The sequence below is a fragment of the Ictalurus punctatus genome, chromosome 2, assembly GCF_001660625.3.
Source record: "Ictalurus punctatus breed USDA103 chromosome 2, Coco_2.0, whole genome shotgun sequence".
Classification (NCBI taxonomy): Eukaryota; Metazoa; Chordata; class Actinopteri; order Siluriformes; family Ictaluridae; genus Ictalurus; species Ictalurus punctatus.
Window position 1 is genome coordinate 22,056,549 of NC_030417.2, and position 20,317 is coordinate 22,076,865.

Genomic DNA, 20,317 nt, shown 5'->3' on the forward strand with positions numbered 1-20,317 from the left:
TATGGTGTGGTTTTTTTTTTTGATGTGCTTTTTTGCATGCAAAATATCCTTTGGAATTATGGAATTATTATACATTTTGGACTCATTAGAGCATAACACATTTTGCTACACAGAATACAATAGGTAATATAATCCAAACCATAAATCATCTGATGAGGAATAATCAGCTGATGATGAAGTGGACGCTCCTGAGGTGGAAGTTACATTCTTGTCGAAGAATGGAAATGTGGTCTTCATCCCCGCTCAAGATCCTGCTGGTCCATTGTGGTGTTCTTTAACATCTTAGATGTTGCTGCCAACAATGCCTTTGCATATATAAAAGAGATAAAATCAGCCTGGAAGCAGGGGAAGCCCTACAGGGGAAGGATCTTCCTAGAAAAGCTAGGGAGGAGCTCTGGCGACCCCAATTATTGAAGAAAGCAGCACTTCCCTTGCACACAAACTTCTGCCAGTTTGGTGAAGGATGTATAGGATGCATGATGTTCCTTCTCCAGCAGCTGCCCTCAAGAAAAGAACAGATAAAAAAAAGAGGTGCCAGCTCTGTGCCCCAAGGTATCTGAAGACCAGCATTATGTGCCACAAATGCAGTAAATATTTGCAAGGCACACATCACTCTTACCACACAATGCCACTCGTGTGTGAACACACACAAATCTGACATGAAATGTGAAAATGAGATCATTTCATCACTGTCATGAAGTGAAGGCGGAAGAGGATGCAAATGCTGTTGTAATTGTAGTACGTGAGACAAAAGACAGAAACACTAACAGGCAAACGGTCAGCCAGTCAACTAACAATATAAGGGCAAATCCAAAATCAGGTAGCAAGGCATGTCAAATCTTCCAAGAATGTCTCTCAGGAAATCATTGATAAGATATTAGAACACTGAGGGGGAGCCCATACATCATAATACAATACTAGTGCTAAAGGCTGTTTTCCACTAATCTCCTTCCCAAATACAAACCAGATTATATGAACTGCAGATATCAAGCTTGTTGAATATCTTCGATGTTGTTCTAGAGTTGTGGGGACAAATGGTAATGGATAACACTACGTGACAGTGACAGTGTCCTCTATAATCTATACAGGGTCGAAGGCCACCCATTTTTTCTCCACAAAAAAGAATCCTGCTGATGCATGAGATGTGGAAGGACGAATGTACTCTTGGTGCAGGGCTTCTTGAATATATTCCTCCAGTGCTTGTTGTTCAGTTGTGGATAGTGGATAAATTCATTTATTGTGTGGGGAGCGGGTTCCCTGGCAGAAGCTCAATCGCATAGTCATAGGGGTAGTGTGGTGGCAGACCACTGGCTTGGGTCTTACTGAACTCTTTCAGAAGATCCTGTTATACTGAGGGGATTTTCAAGGGTGTACTATTTTTGGACTCACCACACTCATTGATAAGCACAAGAGCCAAGGTGATTTAAGACAGTGGCTGAGGCAGTGAGATGACCAATGTGTAATTTCCTTATCAGCCCAGGATATCTGTGAGTCATATAGCTGCATCTAAGGGAACCCTAAGATGATGGGGGTATTTCAAGGTTGACAAAGAAGGAGATGTGCTCCTAGTGCAGCACACTGACTTGTAGGAGGAGGAGGGGCATGGTACAGAATGTGATTATGCCATCCCTGATGGGTCCTCCATTGATAGCGTGGATGCATAGAGGGTGTTGCTGCAGTTGAGTGGGAATGTTCAATCTGTTCACAGTTGCTTGGTCAATGAAATTACCAGCAGATCCAGAATTGATCAGCACTGGCAAGACAGAGACAACATCTGTATCTTATATTTCATTTGCAGGGTAAGTGGTTGGTGAGACAGCAAACAAATGGACTCACCATTGAGGAGTGAGTGGAGGTGCTCCTGCTCTCTTAAACGCTTTGTCTGACTGGAGACATGACACAATAGGGGCATTGTCACATGAAGTGGTCAGATTTGCCACAGTAGTTGCACAGTCATTCTCTGTGATGCTTCTCTCATTTGCGATCACTCAACTTGGTATGGCCCAGTTGCAAGGGTTCCTGCTGGCTGCTTATACCCCACGAGGTCTTGTTTCCTCCGGGTGGTAGGTGGTTATGAAACAGCTGCTACATATAGTGTATAGTGAGGTCATATAGTGAGATCAATCAGAGAATGAAGAGTCAGTTTGTCATCTTCCCAGGCCATCTCAGTGAGGATTTTGAGGTTCAGACCCTGACAAAAGGCAGCCTTGAGGGTAGGTTCATTCTACCTTCTGCCTACGGCGAGGATGCAGAATTGCAGTGCATACTTGACCACTCTTCTTGACCCCTGGGCCATGGTGAGTAGTTGTTCTCTGTTCTCTTTCCCCTCAGGTGAATGTTGAAACAACTTGATGAATCAGTCATAGGAGGCCAGTCGATCTACTCTTTGAGACCAGACCACCGTGGCTCAAGTTAATGCTTTGTGAGTGAGGAGGCTGAAGAATAGTATGATTTTCTGCTCTGAGGGATTTTCTGCAGTAAGCGCTACAAAAAATGCCTTTGCATTGAGAGGTTTCATGTGCATACTTATCTGGCTGGGAAACTAGTGAACTTGCCATTGGGGTAGAAGTGCAGTGGTATAGCAGCAGTGGAGAGTGCTTACAAGATCAGGTTAATCTTAGCATCTAATTCAGCCAAGTGTTGTTGGTGCTTTCCTAACAGTTTTCCTTGTCCTGCTATGGCTTTTTGCCAGTCATGCTCTCCTGATGCATTCATGATACAGCACAGTAATCTGTCATGAATAAGAAGCAGAAGTGGATGCAAATGCTGTTTAGCATTTAGTGTATGTGTGTGCATATATATATATGCACACACATACACTATCTCACAAAAGTGAGTACACCCCTCATATTTTTGTAAATATTTGATTATGTCTTTTAATGTGACAGCACTGAAGAAATGACATTTTGCTACAATGTAAAGTAGTGATGGTACAGCTTGTATAACAGTGTAAATTTGCTGTCCCCTCAAAATAACTCAACACACAGCCATTAATATCTAAACCGCTGACAACAAAAGTGAGTACATCCCTAAGTGAAAATGTCCAAATTGGGCCCAAAGTGTCAATATTTTGTGTGACCACCATTATTTTCCAGCACTGCCTTAACCCTCTTGGGCATGGAGTTCACCAGAGCTTCAGAGGTTGCCACTGGAGTCCTCTTCCACTCCTCCATGATGACATCACGGAGCTGGTGGATGTTAGAGACCTTGTGCTCCTCCACCTTCCGTTTGAGGATGCCCCATAGATGCTCAATAGGGTTTAGGTCTGGAGACATGCTTGGCCAGTCCATCGCCTTCACCCTCAGCTTCTTTGGCAAGGCAGTGGTTGTCTTGAAGGTGTGTTTGGGGTCATTATCATACTGGAATACTGCATACTGATCATGCTCTGCTTCAGTATGTCACAGTACATGTTGGCATTCATGGTTCCCTCAATGAACTGTGGCTCCCCAGTGCTGGCAGCACTCATGCAGCCCACACCATGACACTCCCACCACCATGCTTGACTGTAGACAAAACACACTTGTCTTTGTACTCCTCAGCTGGTTGCCGCCACACACGCTTGACACCATCTGAACCAAATAAGTTTATCTTGGTCTCATCAGACCACAGGTCTGGTTCCAGGTACTCCATGTCCTTAGTCTGCTTGTCTTCAGCAAACTGTTTGCGGGTTTTCTTGTGCATCATCTTTAGAAGAGGCTTCCTTCGGGGACCACAGCCATGCAGACCAATTTGATGCAGTGTGCGGCATATGGTCTGAGCACTGACAGGCTGACCCCCCACCCCTTCAACCTTTGCAGCAATGCTGGCAGCACTCATATGTCTATTTCCCAAAGAGAACCTCTGTATATGACGTTGAGCACGTGCACTCAACTTCTTTGGTCGACCAGGGCGAGTCCTGTTCTGACTGGAACCTGTCCTGTTAAACCACTGTATGGTCTTGGTCACAGTGCTGCAGCTCACTGTCAGGGTCTTGGTAATCTTCTTATAGCCTAGGCCATCTTTATGTAGAGCAACTTTTTTTTCCAGATCCTGAGTGTTCTTTGCCATGAGGTGCCATGTTGAACTTCCAGTGACCAGTATGAGGGAGTGTGAGAGCGATGACACCAAATTTAACACACCTGAGACCTTGTAACACTAACAAGTCACATGACACCGGGGAGGGAAAATGGCTAATTGGGCCCAATTTGGACATTTTCACTTAGGGGTGTACTCACTTTTGTTGCCATTAGACATTAATGGCTGTATGTTGAGTTATTTTGAGGGGACAGCAAATTGACACTGTTACACAAGCTGTACACTCACTACTTTACATTGTAGCAAAGTGTCATTTCTTCAGTGTTGTCACATGAAAAGATATAATCACATAATTACAGAAATGTGAGGGGTGTACTCACTTGTGAAATACTGTAAATATATAGTTTGTCTGTCCTTGCAAGTAAAATCATATCACTCAGTCTTGACCGCAAACACCACAGCTGTAATTTTGTGCATATGATTTTGGCAAAACATTTTACACATATTAGTTTTTGATTATGATCAAACATGATTGTCTTGGTATTTATCGTAGTGCAAATAAGACATATATGCTTATTTTATTTATGTTCCATAAATTTCAAAAAGAAGCGAAAACTTCTCACCACAAATAGTTCTGTCTGGATGACAACCCTCTTGTTTCTTCAATGCATGTTGGAGTTAATATTCACCATTTATTATCTGTATTCATAGATGAGTAATATTATTTTTTTAAGCACCACATTTCACCAGGACTGTCGTGTCACTTTAATGAAAAGCATCCCAGAGCATGATGCTGCCACCATATTTCCCTTTAGGAATGGTTGCAATTGAGGTATGGCCTACATTAGGTTTGCACCAAACATAGCACTTTGAAACTTGCTTTCAAACTAAAAAAAGCACATCTTCACTGGGTCACTCATATGCTTTCATGTGGCTCTTCTTGAGCAATGGTTTCTTTCTAGCCACCCTTTCATACAATTCTCAATCGTGCAGAGCTCAAATGGATGTCTGGTGCACCTTCATTCCACTCTAGGCCACTGTACTCTGTAAATCCTTTAGAATAACTGTAGAACTCACTGTGTTTTACACACTATTCCTAACTTATGAAATTCTATTACTTTATCTTAACCTCATTAGAATGCTCCTTAGTCTTAATTTTCACTCCTTAACTTCACACTGATAGTATCTTCAATGACAGTTTAACTTATGTGGGTTTTATTTAGAAAATGGGAGCTGTATTAATATTTCACAGGTGAAGTCCAATTATAAGTAATTATCAGTGTCCTCTTTAAGACAACATCTTTCCTCTGGAGCTTCCCGTTGAATTCTTTTGCAAGCCACACTACTCCACAGACAATATGCATTCCAGAATAGGTGGTGACAATCATTTTAATGATGACAAGGAAACCTGCTAGCCAGGAATGTTTCAGCACTTTGGGGAATACAGAGAATATGTTAACAAAGTTGTCTGCATTGCAACTGTAAATGTAGTTCCATATCAAATACAATGTTTTGTTTCACATGCCTATCCGTCTACTAAAAAAAAATCATTAATTTACAAAATCATAGATATGAAAAAAATTTCAGTTCAGTACATTTTGGAGTTGATTATTTAGAGACCTTAAAAATGGGAAACAGCTCACCTTAGCTAGTCTCTCCCCCTCCTCTCTCCTTACTGTTCTGTCATGAGAGGCATCAGCCTGCAGAAACAGCACAAACATCCAAGCTTTTCAGCACATAAACATACAACTCTCCTACTGTTTTAGAAAAATCATGTTAATCATTGCTTCATAGATTCACAGATTCATACTGTATATTAGGTCAACATGGGCATCTGGTTTTGTGTGAAGGTAAGGGAGCAAAGTTGGTATGGTAAGAGAATTTTTCTTTCTTCTATTATTTTCCTTCCATTTGAGCCAAAAACAGCTTTAAGGAACATGGGGCCATTTTGAAGAGCAGGTGCAAAGGCACTAATTACTTTACCTTACAAGCTCACATTTCATGATATAGCCGCAAGCATTACTTTTGATATTATGTTATTATTATTGGGGCCCATGCACATTCAGTAAATATCACCCCCAATGGCCAGTTCTTGCCAAGAACTTACATTGAACAATAAATATTCCATAGATGAACATTAGCCATTTGGCTGAAGGCGGCCATGGATTTTTAGTAACCCAATAGATTTTAAAATCTAGTTACAGATTAGAAGACCAATTCAAAACACCACATTTCAGCTCAATTAGACCTTTGTTCGATACAAAACATACATGTGAACTTAACTCTGTCCCCAGTTGACATCCATACCCCACACCTTACAAAGCTCCTCATGATATTGAACTGAAGGCGCCTTTCAAATTTCTTGTGGATCAAGAAACCATACCACCAGTAACCATCCTCAGTTACATCCTCTGTTTGAATGGCATGTGGAGGCCATGTTGTTTGCAAATCTTAACATGCTTTGATAATTCTTGAATATTAGACTCTGCCAAGTAATTCGACACCAATTTTGAGAACATAGGCAAAAAAAATCCTATGACCCATTGGCAAAAATACTATTAGTATATTATACAAATCTTCCATAAATTCGAGTGGGTGTGGCTAAATGGTACAAAAGGCAAATTTTTACATGTTCAGCCAAAGGTTTGCAAGGAAAAATAAATTTCTCTAATAACCGGAGGTGGGTAGTAACACACTTCATTTACTTCATTACATTCACTTGAATAACTTTTTGAAAAAAATTACTTTTAAGAGTAGGTTTAACTGGCCATACTCTTTCTCAAGTTAATTTGTAAGCACAGAAATGTACTTTTACTTCACTACATTCTGTGGCATTACTCCATTACTGTTAAATATTAATGAGTATATGTAGTTCTAATAATTAGTTTACATCACATATAATGACGTCATGAGTCTCACGATACGCTGCAGTTGTCTGAATGCGGATGCAGCAACCACTCACTTTTTAAGTGGCTCAGTCATTGAGGGGGGAGAAGCAATAGGAGGCAGGACACCCACACATGAACACACACACACACACACACACACACACACACACACACACACACACACACACACAAACTTTCTCTTCTGTTCTGTTGTTCTTGTTTAAATGCTGATGCTAACAAGTTTATGTTAACATGTTAAGACACACTAAGCTGTTGGGAAAATGTTTCTTTGGGGTGTGTGTGAGATTTAGTGTTGAAAATGACAGGTTCAGTCTTATTGTACCCATCACAGGACAGGGATATGCTACTTCATCTTGAACCCAGGTTTTACATCATATAAACAGAACAGACAGACTTTCAAGGAGAGGTGTGACTTACAGTTCCCCATGTAGTCTGAGGAATGTCCCTTCATTTTAATTAGATCCAAAGTAACTAGTAACTTGAGAAGTATTCTCATTGGATACTTTATTACTCTTACTCATTACATTGTTAACATTACTACTTCTACTATTACTTGAGTAATTATATTTATAAGTAGTTTTACTTGTACATGAGTAAATTGTTTGGCTACTCTACCCACCTCTTGGTAGAGTTCACTGTACACCTTATTTTACAAAGATATATGATCGTATTTGTGTGCACAGACATGAACAGTGTCCCAAGTGGCTAATTTGTGTAAGACTGCATCAGTAGTAGTTCTCTACCCAATAAAGTTTTATGAAAATAGGTCAGTGTTAATACTGCTCTTCTTCCATTTACCCATTAGATAGATGCTGATCTGATGAGAATATTTTCCTTTTGAGCTGCCAATTGAGGTTATATAACTGTTGTATTTTTACATTCAAACCAGTTATCTTCGTAGTGATATTTCTACAGCTACAGTTGATATAAAAAGTCTACACAATCCTGTTACAATTGCAGGTTTATGTTTAAATTGAAGCCAAGATGAATCATGTCAGATCTTTTTCCACCTTAATGTGATATAGCAACCAACCTAATTCAAGCAAAAAACAAATAGAAATATTTTAGGGAAAAACAACCAAACAATAATCTGGTCCATGTGTGCGCACACCTTTTTTTTTTTTTTTTCGTTTTTAAAATAATGGGTCATGTGACTGTGCTCAGAATTAACCAATTACATTCAAACTCATTTCCAAAAGTAATTAATACACACTAGTCATTAATGAAATGATTTGTATTAACCCAAAAATATAGATCAGCTGTTTCTGTAACATTTTGTTGACATCATCCTGGGTTCATTCAACTGCTGAAGCCATGGTCTGCAAAGAACTTAGAAGGCACATATAGGAGCTCATTGAAAGAAATCATTGAAAGGTGTAAATCAGAAGAGGGGTACAAAAGAATTTCCAAAACATTAGCTATACAATAGAACACAGTGATTACTCTCTTTACCATGAACAGGACAACCATCCAAAATAGGATAATGATCAGGAAAACTGCCAAGAGACCTATGGCAACATTAAAGGCGTTGCAGGAATATCTGGAAAGTACTGATCACTCCCTGCATGTGACAACAATCTCTCCTATTCCTCACCTGTTTGGGCTAAGGGGTAGGCTAAATGGAAGTCCTTTCTCATGAAAAAGTCTGCATAAATTAGGCCAAATCATGTAGCGATGTGTTATGGTCTGAAAACACCAAAGTAGAACATTTTTGGTATAATATATTTTGTTTATTTATTTATTATTATGCATAACCCAATAATTTGGGTTTAATTTGCGTTTATCTTAGCTTTAGTTTATCACTGGAAGGACATCATACCTTATATGGGAATATATATATATATATATATATATATATATATATATATATATATATATATATATATATATATATATATATATATAGGGATATAGGGAATCCTGTATAGTTATAGATGCCAATTTATTTTGGCACAAAACCTGTTAGGCCTGTTAGACAGCTGAAGATGAAGAAAAATTTTACCGTCCAGCACAATAAGGACAACTCCAAGTCAACAAAGTAATGGCTTCAGAAGAAAATTAATGCTTTTGAGTGGCCCAGTCAGAGCCCAGAGTGACTTGAAGATGGCTGTGCACAGGGGATCCCCTCGCAATTTGATAGCTCTAGAGCATTTTTGCAAGGGAGAGTGGAATAAATCAAGATGTGCCAAGTTAGAAGATTTTCACCCTGTTTTTACCCAAATCTTTCTTCAAGAATATAGACCAATTAATCTCCTCTTTCATATGGGCAGGAAAAACTCCCAGGGTTTCCAAATTTTCACTTCAAAAGAGTCGACTAAGTGGTGGCCACTCATTGCCCAATTTCATGTATTATTATTGGGCAGTTGATATTAAGAAACTGGTGCTCTGGGTGCAGGCCCCCTCTCTTCCATGGTGCCACTTAGAAGCAAAGTCTTGTATTTCAACCTCCCTCCCTGCTATGGTGTTCTTCTTTGCTATATCCCTTTCACAACACACGGATAATCCGATAGTATGTACCTCTCTAAAAATTTTCTATCAGTTTCACCGTCATTTTAAATCTATCTCGGCCTCAACCATGGCACCAATATGTAATAACCACCTCTTTCCCCCCTCCTTTACAAATTCCACATTCTCTTTGCGGGAAAAGAAGGGTCTGAAATGCTTTGAGGATCTTTTCATTAATAATGTGTTTGCAAACTTTTCTGAGTTGTCCTTGTCATTCAGTCTGCCTCTGTTTCACCTATTCTGTTTCTTTAAAATTAGGCATGGTGTCTCCTCCCTGTTCGCTGGTCTTCCCAACTTACCTACAAAGTCTGTATGGGAAGAGGTGTTCAAGCTGAATCCTCATAAGGGTGGCATTATCTCACAGATATATGCAACAATCTGGTCACAGGACGATTTTTACAATATCAAAACCATTAGTGCTTGGGAAGAGGAATTGGGCCTGAAGCTTGAGGATGATTACTGGGGCAGAGTGTTAGATAATATACATACCACCACGTCCTGTGCTAGACTTAGTCTCATACAATTTAAAGTGGTCCACAGAGCTCACCTCTCTAGGAGTAAACGGTCTAAAATATATCCCAATGTTCCTGACGTGTGAAAAATGAAAACTTTCGCCCTGTAAACTGAGTCATATGTTTGCACTCTGTCCCAAATTGCAGAACTTTTGGAACTCTTTCTTTGAAACTATGTCCGACGTTCTTAGAATCAAATTGGATGTCTGTCATTTAATTGCCATCTTTTGGTGTTTCATCTCAGCATCAGCCTCTGAACCATAAACAAGCTAGTGTTGTGGCCTTTGCATCGTTACTTGCTTGGCGCACAATATCGTTGTCTTGGACTTCTCCACAACCCCCCTCTATATCAGTTTGGCTTAAAGACTTAATGTTCTTTTTAAAACTTGAAAAAATCAAGTACAACATCAGAGGCAGGGGTGACTCATTTTTGGGAAAATGGCAACAATTTATTACCTACTTCAATGATGTACTCACCCAGGAGGTGGATTGAGGAGAGGTAGACGGTAAATACTAATGATCTTACCTTTTTTTTTTTTTCTTTGAATGTTTATTTGTTGTTGTTTTTTGTTTCCCCCTTTCTTTTGGTTTTGGCTGTGGTTGTTTTGTTGGGGGTTGTTGGGTGTGGTGTTATAATGTGTAAAATGCAATTGTCCAATAAAAATTCTATGATAAAAAGAAAAAGTGCTGTATTACAAGGAAAAGTTGCTTTAACAAAATATTAGTTAAGGGGTGTACAAACTTATGCAACCAGCTATTACGTTTTCTTTTTCTTTTCCTAAAACATTTCTATTTCTTTGTCACTTGAATTTTGTTGGATGTCACAGCACATTAAAGGTGGAAAAATATCTGACATGATTTATCTTGCTTTCTTTTTTTACATCACAAATATCTCAACACTATTTTAACATGTTTATGTACATCCACTGCATATCCTCTGATTATTGGAGAGAAGAGGACTGTGCTAATGCACACACCTTATTGCCCAGTACCATTAGGACCACATCTTGCTGAGCATACTCATAGATTTCTGTCAGCCAGGCCTGTGGAAAAGAGAGAAAAGGAGAAAAAAAAAAAGCAAAAAAGAACACAATGTTAATAAGGGTTATAAATAACAGGCTTGTAAAAGGCAGGTGCAAAACAACGCAATGTTCCTGCAAAATAACCAACAGAATAATCAGAAATCACACCACCACCTTAATAACAGCACCATTACAGACTTTTCCCCAAAGAACCACAATCAACAATTCAGTCATCTAATGTTATTTTATTTCAAACTGCAGAGCATTTGCCAAAATAACAATTCATTTCAGTTCCATATCTAAATGCTAAATTGATATGCCCTGAAAAATTTGTCAACAATAATTTCAGGATGGTCAGCAAGCCAGTGTCGCCTTTATTTTGGGACACAGGGCAAGTATACAGTTTATGCAATATATACAATGCAATTTTCTGCATAAATATGACTTAAAACATCATCAGATTTTCACACAAGTCCTAAAAGATGATAAAGAGAACCCAGTTAAACAAATGAGATCATAATATTACATATCTGTGAGTGTATTATATTTAGACCCCCCTAAAGACCCCCTAGAGTGTATAACATATATTTAGACCCCCTTTGCTGTTATAACCTCCACTCTTCTAGGAACACTTTCTACCAATTTTTGCATGTGGCTATGGGAATTTGCCTATTCAACCCCAAGAACATTAGTGAGGTACTTATGTCAGTTCATCCCAAAGGTGTTCAGTGGGGTTGAGGTCAGGGCTCTGGGCAGGTCACTCGAGTTCTTCTACACCAACCTTAACCAACCATATCTTCATGGACCTCTGGTCAAAAGGGCATTGTCATGCTGTCATCCAGTGATGGAAACTTGTAATGCTGTAGCCCAGGTGGTAGAGCAGTTTGTCCACTAAACATTGGGTTGGTGGTTTGAATCCCGGGCCACATGACTCCACATGCCGAAGTGCCCATGGGCAAGACACTGATAACTGAACCTCATAGTTCTTTCAGTAATTTTAGCACACAATGTATGACATGATCAGAAAAAGTTTGATTTATCATGACACTTGCCTCGGTTGTTGTCACTGTTTGTAGGACTACCAGACAGATAAAATATAAAACTTTTCTAACTGGGCTAGTTTGGTGTCGCTAGCAAAGGGGAGGCACAGCTAAGCTATCAATGTATGAGTTTAGCTGTTACAGGGCCATGCAAAGTACACTATCTTTCCTTATGCTCTGCTCATATCATGTTCACATAAACGGGGACATTTACACACCTTGTTTTCCTGCTCAGCATCAGAGGATGTTAGTGTTTCAGTATCAACCCATTTACTGGTTAAAAAAAAAAATAAAAAAAAATAAAAAAAAAAAATAAAAAAAACCCCAGCATGTATCCATTTTTCCCCTCACACTGACTGTGTGAGCTAGCACTTGGCAGAATTGAGAGTTGTCAGTATTTGCACATATTTACCTGTAAACCCTGTCTGATTGGTCTCACCGTCGTTCACTGAAGATATAAACTGACAGGCTGTCTTTTTACTGACGTTCAGTTATGTAGTGACAAAGTTGACAATTATTTTGGGCTAAAGAAAAAATCTTTGGGGCAAAATGTGATTTATTTTAAAATGCATTTTACATAATACTGTTTCCTTAACAATATATTTGTAATGCAAGTAACAATTTTATTGACATCTGTAATTGTAAGCCAATTGCTTAAATTTAAAATGTAACGTGTTACATTACTGCATTATGAGAAAAAGTAATTAGATTACAGTAATGTGTTATGCCAATCTCTGTGAATGAGAAACAATGTAAAGAGCTTTGTAGAAATGCTAAGGTTAAAAAACGCTATATAAGTGCAAACCATTCACCATAATTCTACAGAATACAAAGACATTCTATACAATTGTGTGCTTCCAACTTTGTGGCAACAGTTTAGGGAACTGAAGTGAATAACATTGATTATCTTGTTACACTGCCATCTGTCAAGTGTTGGGATATATAAGGCAGCAAGTTGGAAGCAGGAAAAATGAGTGTGTCCTCACTGCAACCTGAAGCGTGATGACATACTGGATGTTGTAACCCTAACCCTAACCGTAAATGAAATACTTACCAACATACTGTCTCTGCCATCTATGCATGTATGTTACAACATCCAGAACATAGTGGATCTAACCCAGTACATCATCATTCTACAAGCTGCAGTGAGGACCTCTTGGGAAAAATGGCCAGGTGTAAGGATTTTTGACACGGGCCAAATTGTGATGGCTTGACGATTGGGTCAGAGCATCTCCAAAATGGCAGGTCTTGTGGGGTGTTCTCGGAATGCAGAGGTTAGTACTTTCCAAAAGTGGTCCAAGGAAGGACAACTGGTGAACCGGCAACAGGGTCATGGGCACACAAGGCTCATTAATATGTATGGTGAACAAAAACTAGCCTGTCAGGTCTGATCCCAAAGAAGAGCTCCTGAAGCACAAATTGCTAAATATTTTAATTCTGGCTATGGTATGCAAGCTGACAGTGGCAGTGTGATGCTGTGGGCAATGTTCTGGTGATAAACTTTGGGTCCTGGCATTCATATGGATGCTACTTTAACAAATACCACCTACCTAAACATTTTTTCAGACAAGCATACACATTCAAGGCAGCTGTATTCCATAATGGGAGTGGCCACTTCCAGCAGGATAATGTGTCATGCCTCACTGCAAAAAATTGTTCAGGATTGGTTTTTGAGGAACACGACAAAGCGTTCAAGGTGTTAACTTGGCCTCCAAATTCCCCAGATTTCAATCCTCACAAGTTAGTTCACCTTAGATGAGATCATTAACTCAATCAATTCATTGCAATCTAAGAAATCACCTGGTCCGGACGGGTTTCCTTCCAATTTTTATAAGAAATTTCATGTTGCATTGGCCCCATTACTTCTGGCTGTATTCAAGGAATCCTTAGAACTAGGTACGTTGCCACAAACATTGAGACAAGCATCTATAACTCTATTGGTCAAGGATGGGAAGGACCCAACATTATGTAATTCGTATAGACCTATTAGCCTCCTCAATGTTGATGTCAAGATTTTAGCCAAACTTTTGGCCTCTCGTTTAGAGGGGATTCTTCCTAGCATTATTTCAGAGGAGCAAACCGGATTTATAAAAGGACGGCATTCCTTTTCTAATATTCGTACTCTACTTAGTATTTTGTATTCAAAACAAAACAGTGACCCCTCTGACGTGGTCATCTCTTTGGACGCAGAAAAGGCGGTTGATAGGATAGAAATGGAATCTCTTTTTATAGTGCTTAACAGGTTCGGCTTTGGGGATGGACTGATATCATGGATCCATTTATTATATATGGAACCACAAGCTTCCATATATACCAACGATGCTAAATCTGACTATTTTACTTTGTCACGGGGTACGCACCAGGGATGTCCTCTGTCTCCCTTACTTTTTGCCATAGCGATTGAGCCTCTCTCGAGAACACCTAGAACTCTTCCTGTATTTCAGGGTATAATTCGCAAAAGAATTGAACATAAACTAGCCCTGTGTGCTGACGACTTACTACTTTATGCTACAGATCCAATTGCATCTATTCCAGACATAATATGCGTATTAAATGACTTTGGGAACTTTTCAGGGTATAAACTGAACCTACAAGAGTGAATGCTTACCCATAAACCAATCTGGCCAAAAGATAAAACAGACTGAAATACCTTTTCATTTGGAGGATTCAAAATTCAAATATCTCAGCGTTAATGTGACCCGTTCCTATTCTGCAATAATGGTGGCGAATTTTACACCCTTAATTTCATACATGAAATTATTTTCCCTCCCTTCCTATAGCCCTTTCACAACACATGGATAATCCAATAGTATGTACCTCTCTAAAAATTTTCTATCAGTTTCGCCGTCATTTTATCTATCTCGGCCTCAACCATGGCACCAATATGTAATAACCACCTCTTTCCCCCCTCCTTTACAGATTCCACATTCTCTTTGTGGTAAAAGAAGGGTCTGAAATGCTTTGAGGATCTTTTTATTAATAATGTGTTTGCAAATTTTTCTGAGTTGTCCTCGTCATTCAGTCTGCCTCCGTCTCACCTATTCCATTTCTTTCAAATTAGGCATTGTGTCTCCTCCCTATTTGCTGGTTTTCCATCCTTACCTACAAAGTCTGCATGGGAAGAGGTGTTCAGGCTGAATCCTCATAAGGGTGGCATTATCTCACGGATATATGCAACGATCTGGTCACAAGACAATTTTTACAATATCAAAACCATTAGTGCTTGGGAAGAGGAATTGGGCCTGGAGCCTGAGGATGATTTCTGGGGCAGAGCGTTAGATAATATGCATACCACCATGTCCTGTGCTAGACTTAGTTTCATACAATTTAAAGTGGTCCACAAAGCTCACCTCTCTAGGAGTAAACTGTTTAAAATATATCCCAATGTTCCTGACGTGTGAAAAATGCAAACTTTCGCCCTGTAACCTGAGTCATATGTTTGCACTCTGTCCCAAACTGCAGAACTTTTGGAACTCTTTCGTTGAAACCATGTCCGACGTTCTTAAAATCAAAGTGGATGTCTGTCCTTTAATTGCCATCTTTGGTGTTTCATCTCAGCGTCAGCCTCTGAACCATAAACAAGCTAGTGTTGTGGCCTTTGCATCGTTACTTGCTCGGCGCAGAATATTGTTGTCTTGGACCTCTCCACAACCCCCCTCTATATCAGTCTGGCATAAAGACTTAATGTTCTTTTTAAAACTTGAAAAAATCAAGTACAACATCAGGAAAATGGCAACAATTTATTACCTACTTCAATGATGTACGCACCCTGAAGGTGGATTGAGGAGAGGTAGACGGTAAACACTAATCATCTTACCTTTTTTTTGTGTTTTTCTTTGAATGGTCGTTTGTTATTGTCTTTTGTTTCCCCCTTTCTTTTGGTTTTGGCTGTGGTTGTTTTGTTGGGGTTGTTGGTGTGGTGTTATAATGTGTAAAATGCAAATTTCCAATAAAAATTCTATGATCAAAAAAAAGATTGTTTTTTGAGGAACATGACAAAGCTTTCAAGGTGTTAACTTGGCCTCCAAATTCCCCAGATTTCAATCTGGTCGAGTATCTGTGGTATGTGCTGGACAAACAGTCTAATCCTTGGAGGCCCCACCTCACAAGTTACAGGACTTAAAGGATCTGCTGCTAATGTCTTGGTGCCAGCTACTACAGCACACCATCAGAGGTCCATGCCTTGATGGGTCAGAGCTGTTTTGGTGGCCCAAGAGGGACCTACACAATAAGCAAGTGGCTTTAATGTTATGGCTGATCGGTGTATGGCTGTGATACTCAAGTGTCCATAAACTTTTGCCCATAGTGTATAAGCATGTGACACATTACAAGAAAATCATATTGAAAACACTTTCATAAAATTATAATATTATATATAATATTAAATATATAATCACCAAAACACATTATCCCCATATACAATAGTATTTATTAAGGTTTGAAAAAAACCAAAACAAAACAGGAAAACAAGCCTGTTTATGAACTAAATGAATTTGCTTCAATACTACATCTGTCATGTCAGTGCCAGAAACAGCAACAAACTTCAACTTCCATGCTACCCCATGTCTGAAAAACATGGCCACTTGTACTATATACCCTATCACACCTCCTCAGTGGCATGGTCATGCCTACCTTCTACTCATACAAGTGATTATAAATGGACTTCAAAGCACCACACAATGCGAAGAATCATTCAGTTTGCTTCCATCCTGATGTGCTAAGCCTTTACATTGCCATTGTTATCCTGGTTTTTGTGATTCTGTTTTTATCTAGTTTGCCCTGAATTCCTGACCTTTTTGCTTTTTACACAACCATATAAAATGGCATGATTTTATGATGGAAAAGATGGTCCTGTTCTGGAAAGTTCTGGAAAAAGTTCTGACATGATTTATCTTAGATTACATATTTGCCATCAGGAAATCTTGCCATTATATATACATATACATATACATATACATACACATACACATACACATACACACACACACACCTCTCCAGGTTTGGTACTAGTCCCATCAAGAACAAAAATCAAATATGCAGTGCTTTATCATTAGCTGCAATATATCACATGCCTTGACAAATTGTATCAGAAAGATAGTTCCTCTGGTGACATTATCAGGAGTTTTTATATTTTCTTGATTATTTGGACAATATAAAGATGAATAAAAAAAAATCACTCTCTGCTTAAAATTGTTGATACTGTATAAAATAGCATAAGTTGTCACGTTGCGAGACATAAGGGAGTTGAGTAGAGAAGCAGGTGCAGGTAAAGACGATTATTAAAGAGGCAGGCAGATCGATTCCAAAACGTGAAACAGAGGCATAGTCGAAAACAGGCAATGGGTTGGGCGGTTGGCAAACAGGCATATACTGGGCTAGGCAGGAATCAGAAATCGAGGTCACTAGAAAGAGGTCAAAACACTAAACATGAAACGAGAAGCGGGGAACAACAGCGTGGTATAAACTAAACTATCCATCAAGGTACGTAACGTAACTTAACTAATCTAATGTAATACTCCTCACCGTGTACTGGGAGGCACGAAGTATATAAGCAAACATAATCATCGTTAAGTGCTGGCGGCTGACACCAATCTAGACACATGCTCGAACGACAGCCAATGACCAAACTGGGAGGAGACAGAACAGAAACAAAACAAACGGATGTGTCCACAGTAAACAATGTCAGTCATCAACATTCGAAGAGTGGGCACTCATGCACGCGCGCGCCCTTTGGCACTCAAAGTGCGCGGCAGGCTGCAGCTCTGTATAAAGTGGAGATCATGACATAACCTCCCCCAAGGGTACTCCTCCTAGAGCGCCAGAAAACACTCCTCTCCATTGGAGGTCCTGGCCCCTTGGGCAAAATGTCCCCAGCTGAACCAGAAGACTGAGCGGCATCCTCAGTGGAGCAAAAAAGCAAAGCCCTGTCCTTAGCAGAACAGAAAAGCACGGCGGCGTCCTCAGCAGAACAAAAAAGCACGGCGGCATCCTCAGCAGAACAGAACAGCAGAACTTGGTTGTCGGTGTCAACAGACTCGGTCGTGAGCAGAACTTGGTTGTCTGTGTCAGCAGACTCCGGTGTGATCAGAGCTTGGTTGTTCGTGACCTCAGCTCCAGGCATGAGCAGAACCTGGTTGTTACTGACTTCGACACCGACCTGGGACAGGAACTTGGCGTGAGCAGAGCTTGGGTTGGCCATCTCTTCGACCTGGGACAAGAACTTGGCATGAGCAGAGCTTGGGTTGGCCGTCTCTTCGACCTGAGAAAGGAATTTGCCGTGAGCAGAGCTTGGGTTGGTCGTCTCTTCGACCTGGGATAGTAATGTGTCTTGGGAGGCCGTCTCTTCGACCTGGGACAGGAACTTGGCATGAGCAGAGCTTGGGTTGGCCGTCTCTTCGACCTGGGTCAGGAACTTGCCGTGAGCAGAGCTTGGGTTGGTCGTCTCTTCGACCTGGGATAGTAATGTGTCTTGGGAGGCCGTCTCTTCGACCTGGGACAGGAACTTGGCATGAGCAGAGCTTGGGTTGGCCGTCTCTTCGACCTGGGTCAGGAACTTGGTGTGAGCAGAGCTTGGGTTGGCCGTCTCTTCGACCTGGGACAGGAACTTGGCATGAACAGAGCTTGGGTTGGTCGTCTCTTCGACCTGGGATAGTAATGTGTCTTGGGAGGCCGTCTCTTAGACCTGGGACAGGAACTTGGCATGAGCAGAGCTTGGGTTGGCCGTCTCTTCGACCTGGGTCAGGAACTTGGTGTGAGCAGAGCTTGGGTTGGCCGTCTCTTCGACCTGGGACAGGAACTTGGCATGAGCAGAGCTTGGGTTGGCCGTCTCTTCGACCTGGGATAGTAACATGTTTTTGGAGGCCGTCTCTTCGACCTGGGACCTGAACATGACTTGGGAGGTCACCTCATTGACCTCTAGCCAGAACTTGACCTTATGCTGGAGTTCTGGAGCTGAGACCTCCTCATGGGTCTTAGGCTGAAACTCTGGGGCTGAGGTCGCCACGCTGACCTCTGGCTGGAGCTCTGAGGTTGTTACGTTGACCTCTGGCTGGAGCTGGAGGTCAGCCTTGTTCACCACATTGACTACCCTCAACAGTTGATCCAGGTCGTACCTCTGCCCTGGATCCCCAAACTCCTTCAAAAATAGTTCCATAAACTGAGTACTTCTCTCCTGTCCCCTGGATCCCATGGCTACTAGACTCTGCACCCACTGGCAGGTTGGGCCAAAAAACTGGGACACCATGAACCTTATCCATCGACTCTCGCTGGGCTTGGTGTCCGTTAGGCTCGAGAAATACGTCTGGCAGTCAAGCAGAAAATAGTCAGGGTAGCCAAAAAACCCATCAAACCGATCTGGGAGATCCACAAAAGTCTCTTTCGGAAACTGGATCGAATCTAAGGCGGGGATGGTTTGCGTAGCGTGACGTCTCCCTTGTCCTCCTGGAGCATCCATGATAGGCGGAGTATTCGGTCACACTGCAAGACGTAAGGGAGTTGAGTACGGAAGCAGGTGCAGGTAACGACGTTTATTAAAGAGGCAGGCCGATAAATCCAAAACGTGAAACAGAGGTGTAGTTGAAAACAGGCAATGGGTTGGGCGATCAGCAAACAGGCATGTACTGGGCTAGACAGGAATCAGAAATCAAGGTCACTAGAAATGAGGTCAAAACACTAAAAATGAAACGTGGACAGGGAAACGAGAAGCGGGGAACAACAGAATCGTATAAACTAAACTATCAAGGTACGTAACGTAACTTAACTAATCTAATGTAATACTCCGTGCTGTGTACTGGGAGGCTCACGGTATATAAGCAAAAATAATCATCATTAAGTGCTGGCGGCTGACACCAATTTAGACACACGCTCGAACAACAGCCAATGACCAAACAGGGAGGAGACGGAACAGAAACAAAACAAACGCACGTGTCCACAGTAAACAATGTCAGTCATCAACATTCGAAGAGCGGGTGCTCATGCATGCGTGCGCCCTTCGGCACTCAACGCACGTGGCAGGCTGCAGCTCTGTCTAAAGGGGAGATCATGACATAAGTGAGTTTAGACAGCATCATAGTACTGATTTATATTTGACTTATATTGATCAATATGCTTTGTTACATCGACTTACTGCAGAAAGTATCTATCAACTTGTCAGCGTTCATTTACTGATAGGAGCATTCTGAGATGAAGCACTTTTTAAAATTTGTGTGTCTGTCTGCGTTTGTTTGAGTGCTTCATGTTTAAGTGCCATTTTTGTGCCTCTCGAGAGATGAAATATTCAAGTGCTCGAAGAGAGCTGACAGCTACTACTGCACCTC

At 40.8% G+C, this 20,317-nt stretch overlaps 1 protein-coding gene across 1 annotated transcript in view; it reads right to left on the bottom strand.

Annotated features, from left to right (window-relative positions):
• LOC108274410 (ras-related protein Rab-26) overlaps positions 1-20,317 on the bottom strand; it is an 83,531-nt gene that overhangs the window by 17,671 nt on the left and 45,543 nt on the right. The window contains exons 6-7 of the mRNA XM_017484531.3: positions 10,918-10,983; positions 5,658-5,714 (exon numbers count right to left, since the gene is read on the bottom strand). Coding sequence (XP_017340020.1) covers positions 5,658-5,714; positions 10,918-10,983 — 123 coding nt within the window. The remainder of the gene's footprint in view (positions 1-5,657; positions 5,715-10,917; positions 10,984-20,317) is intronic.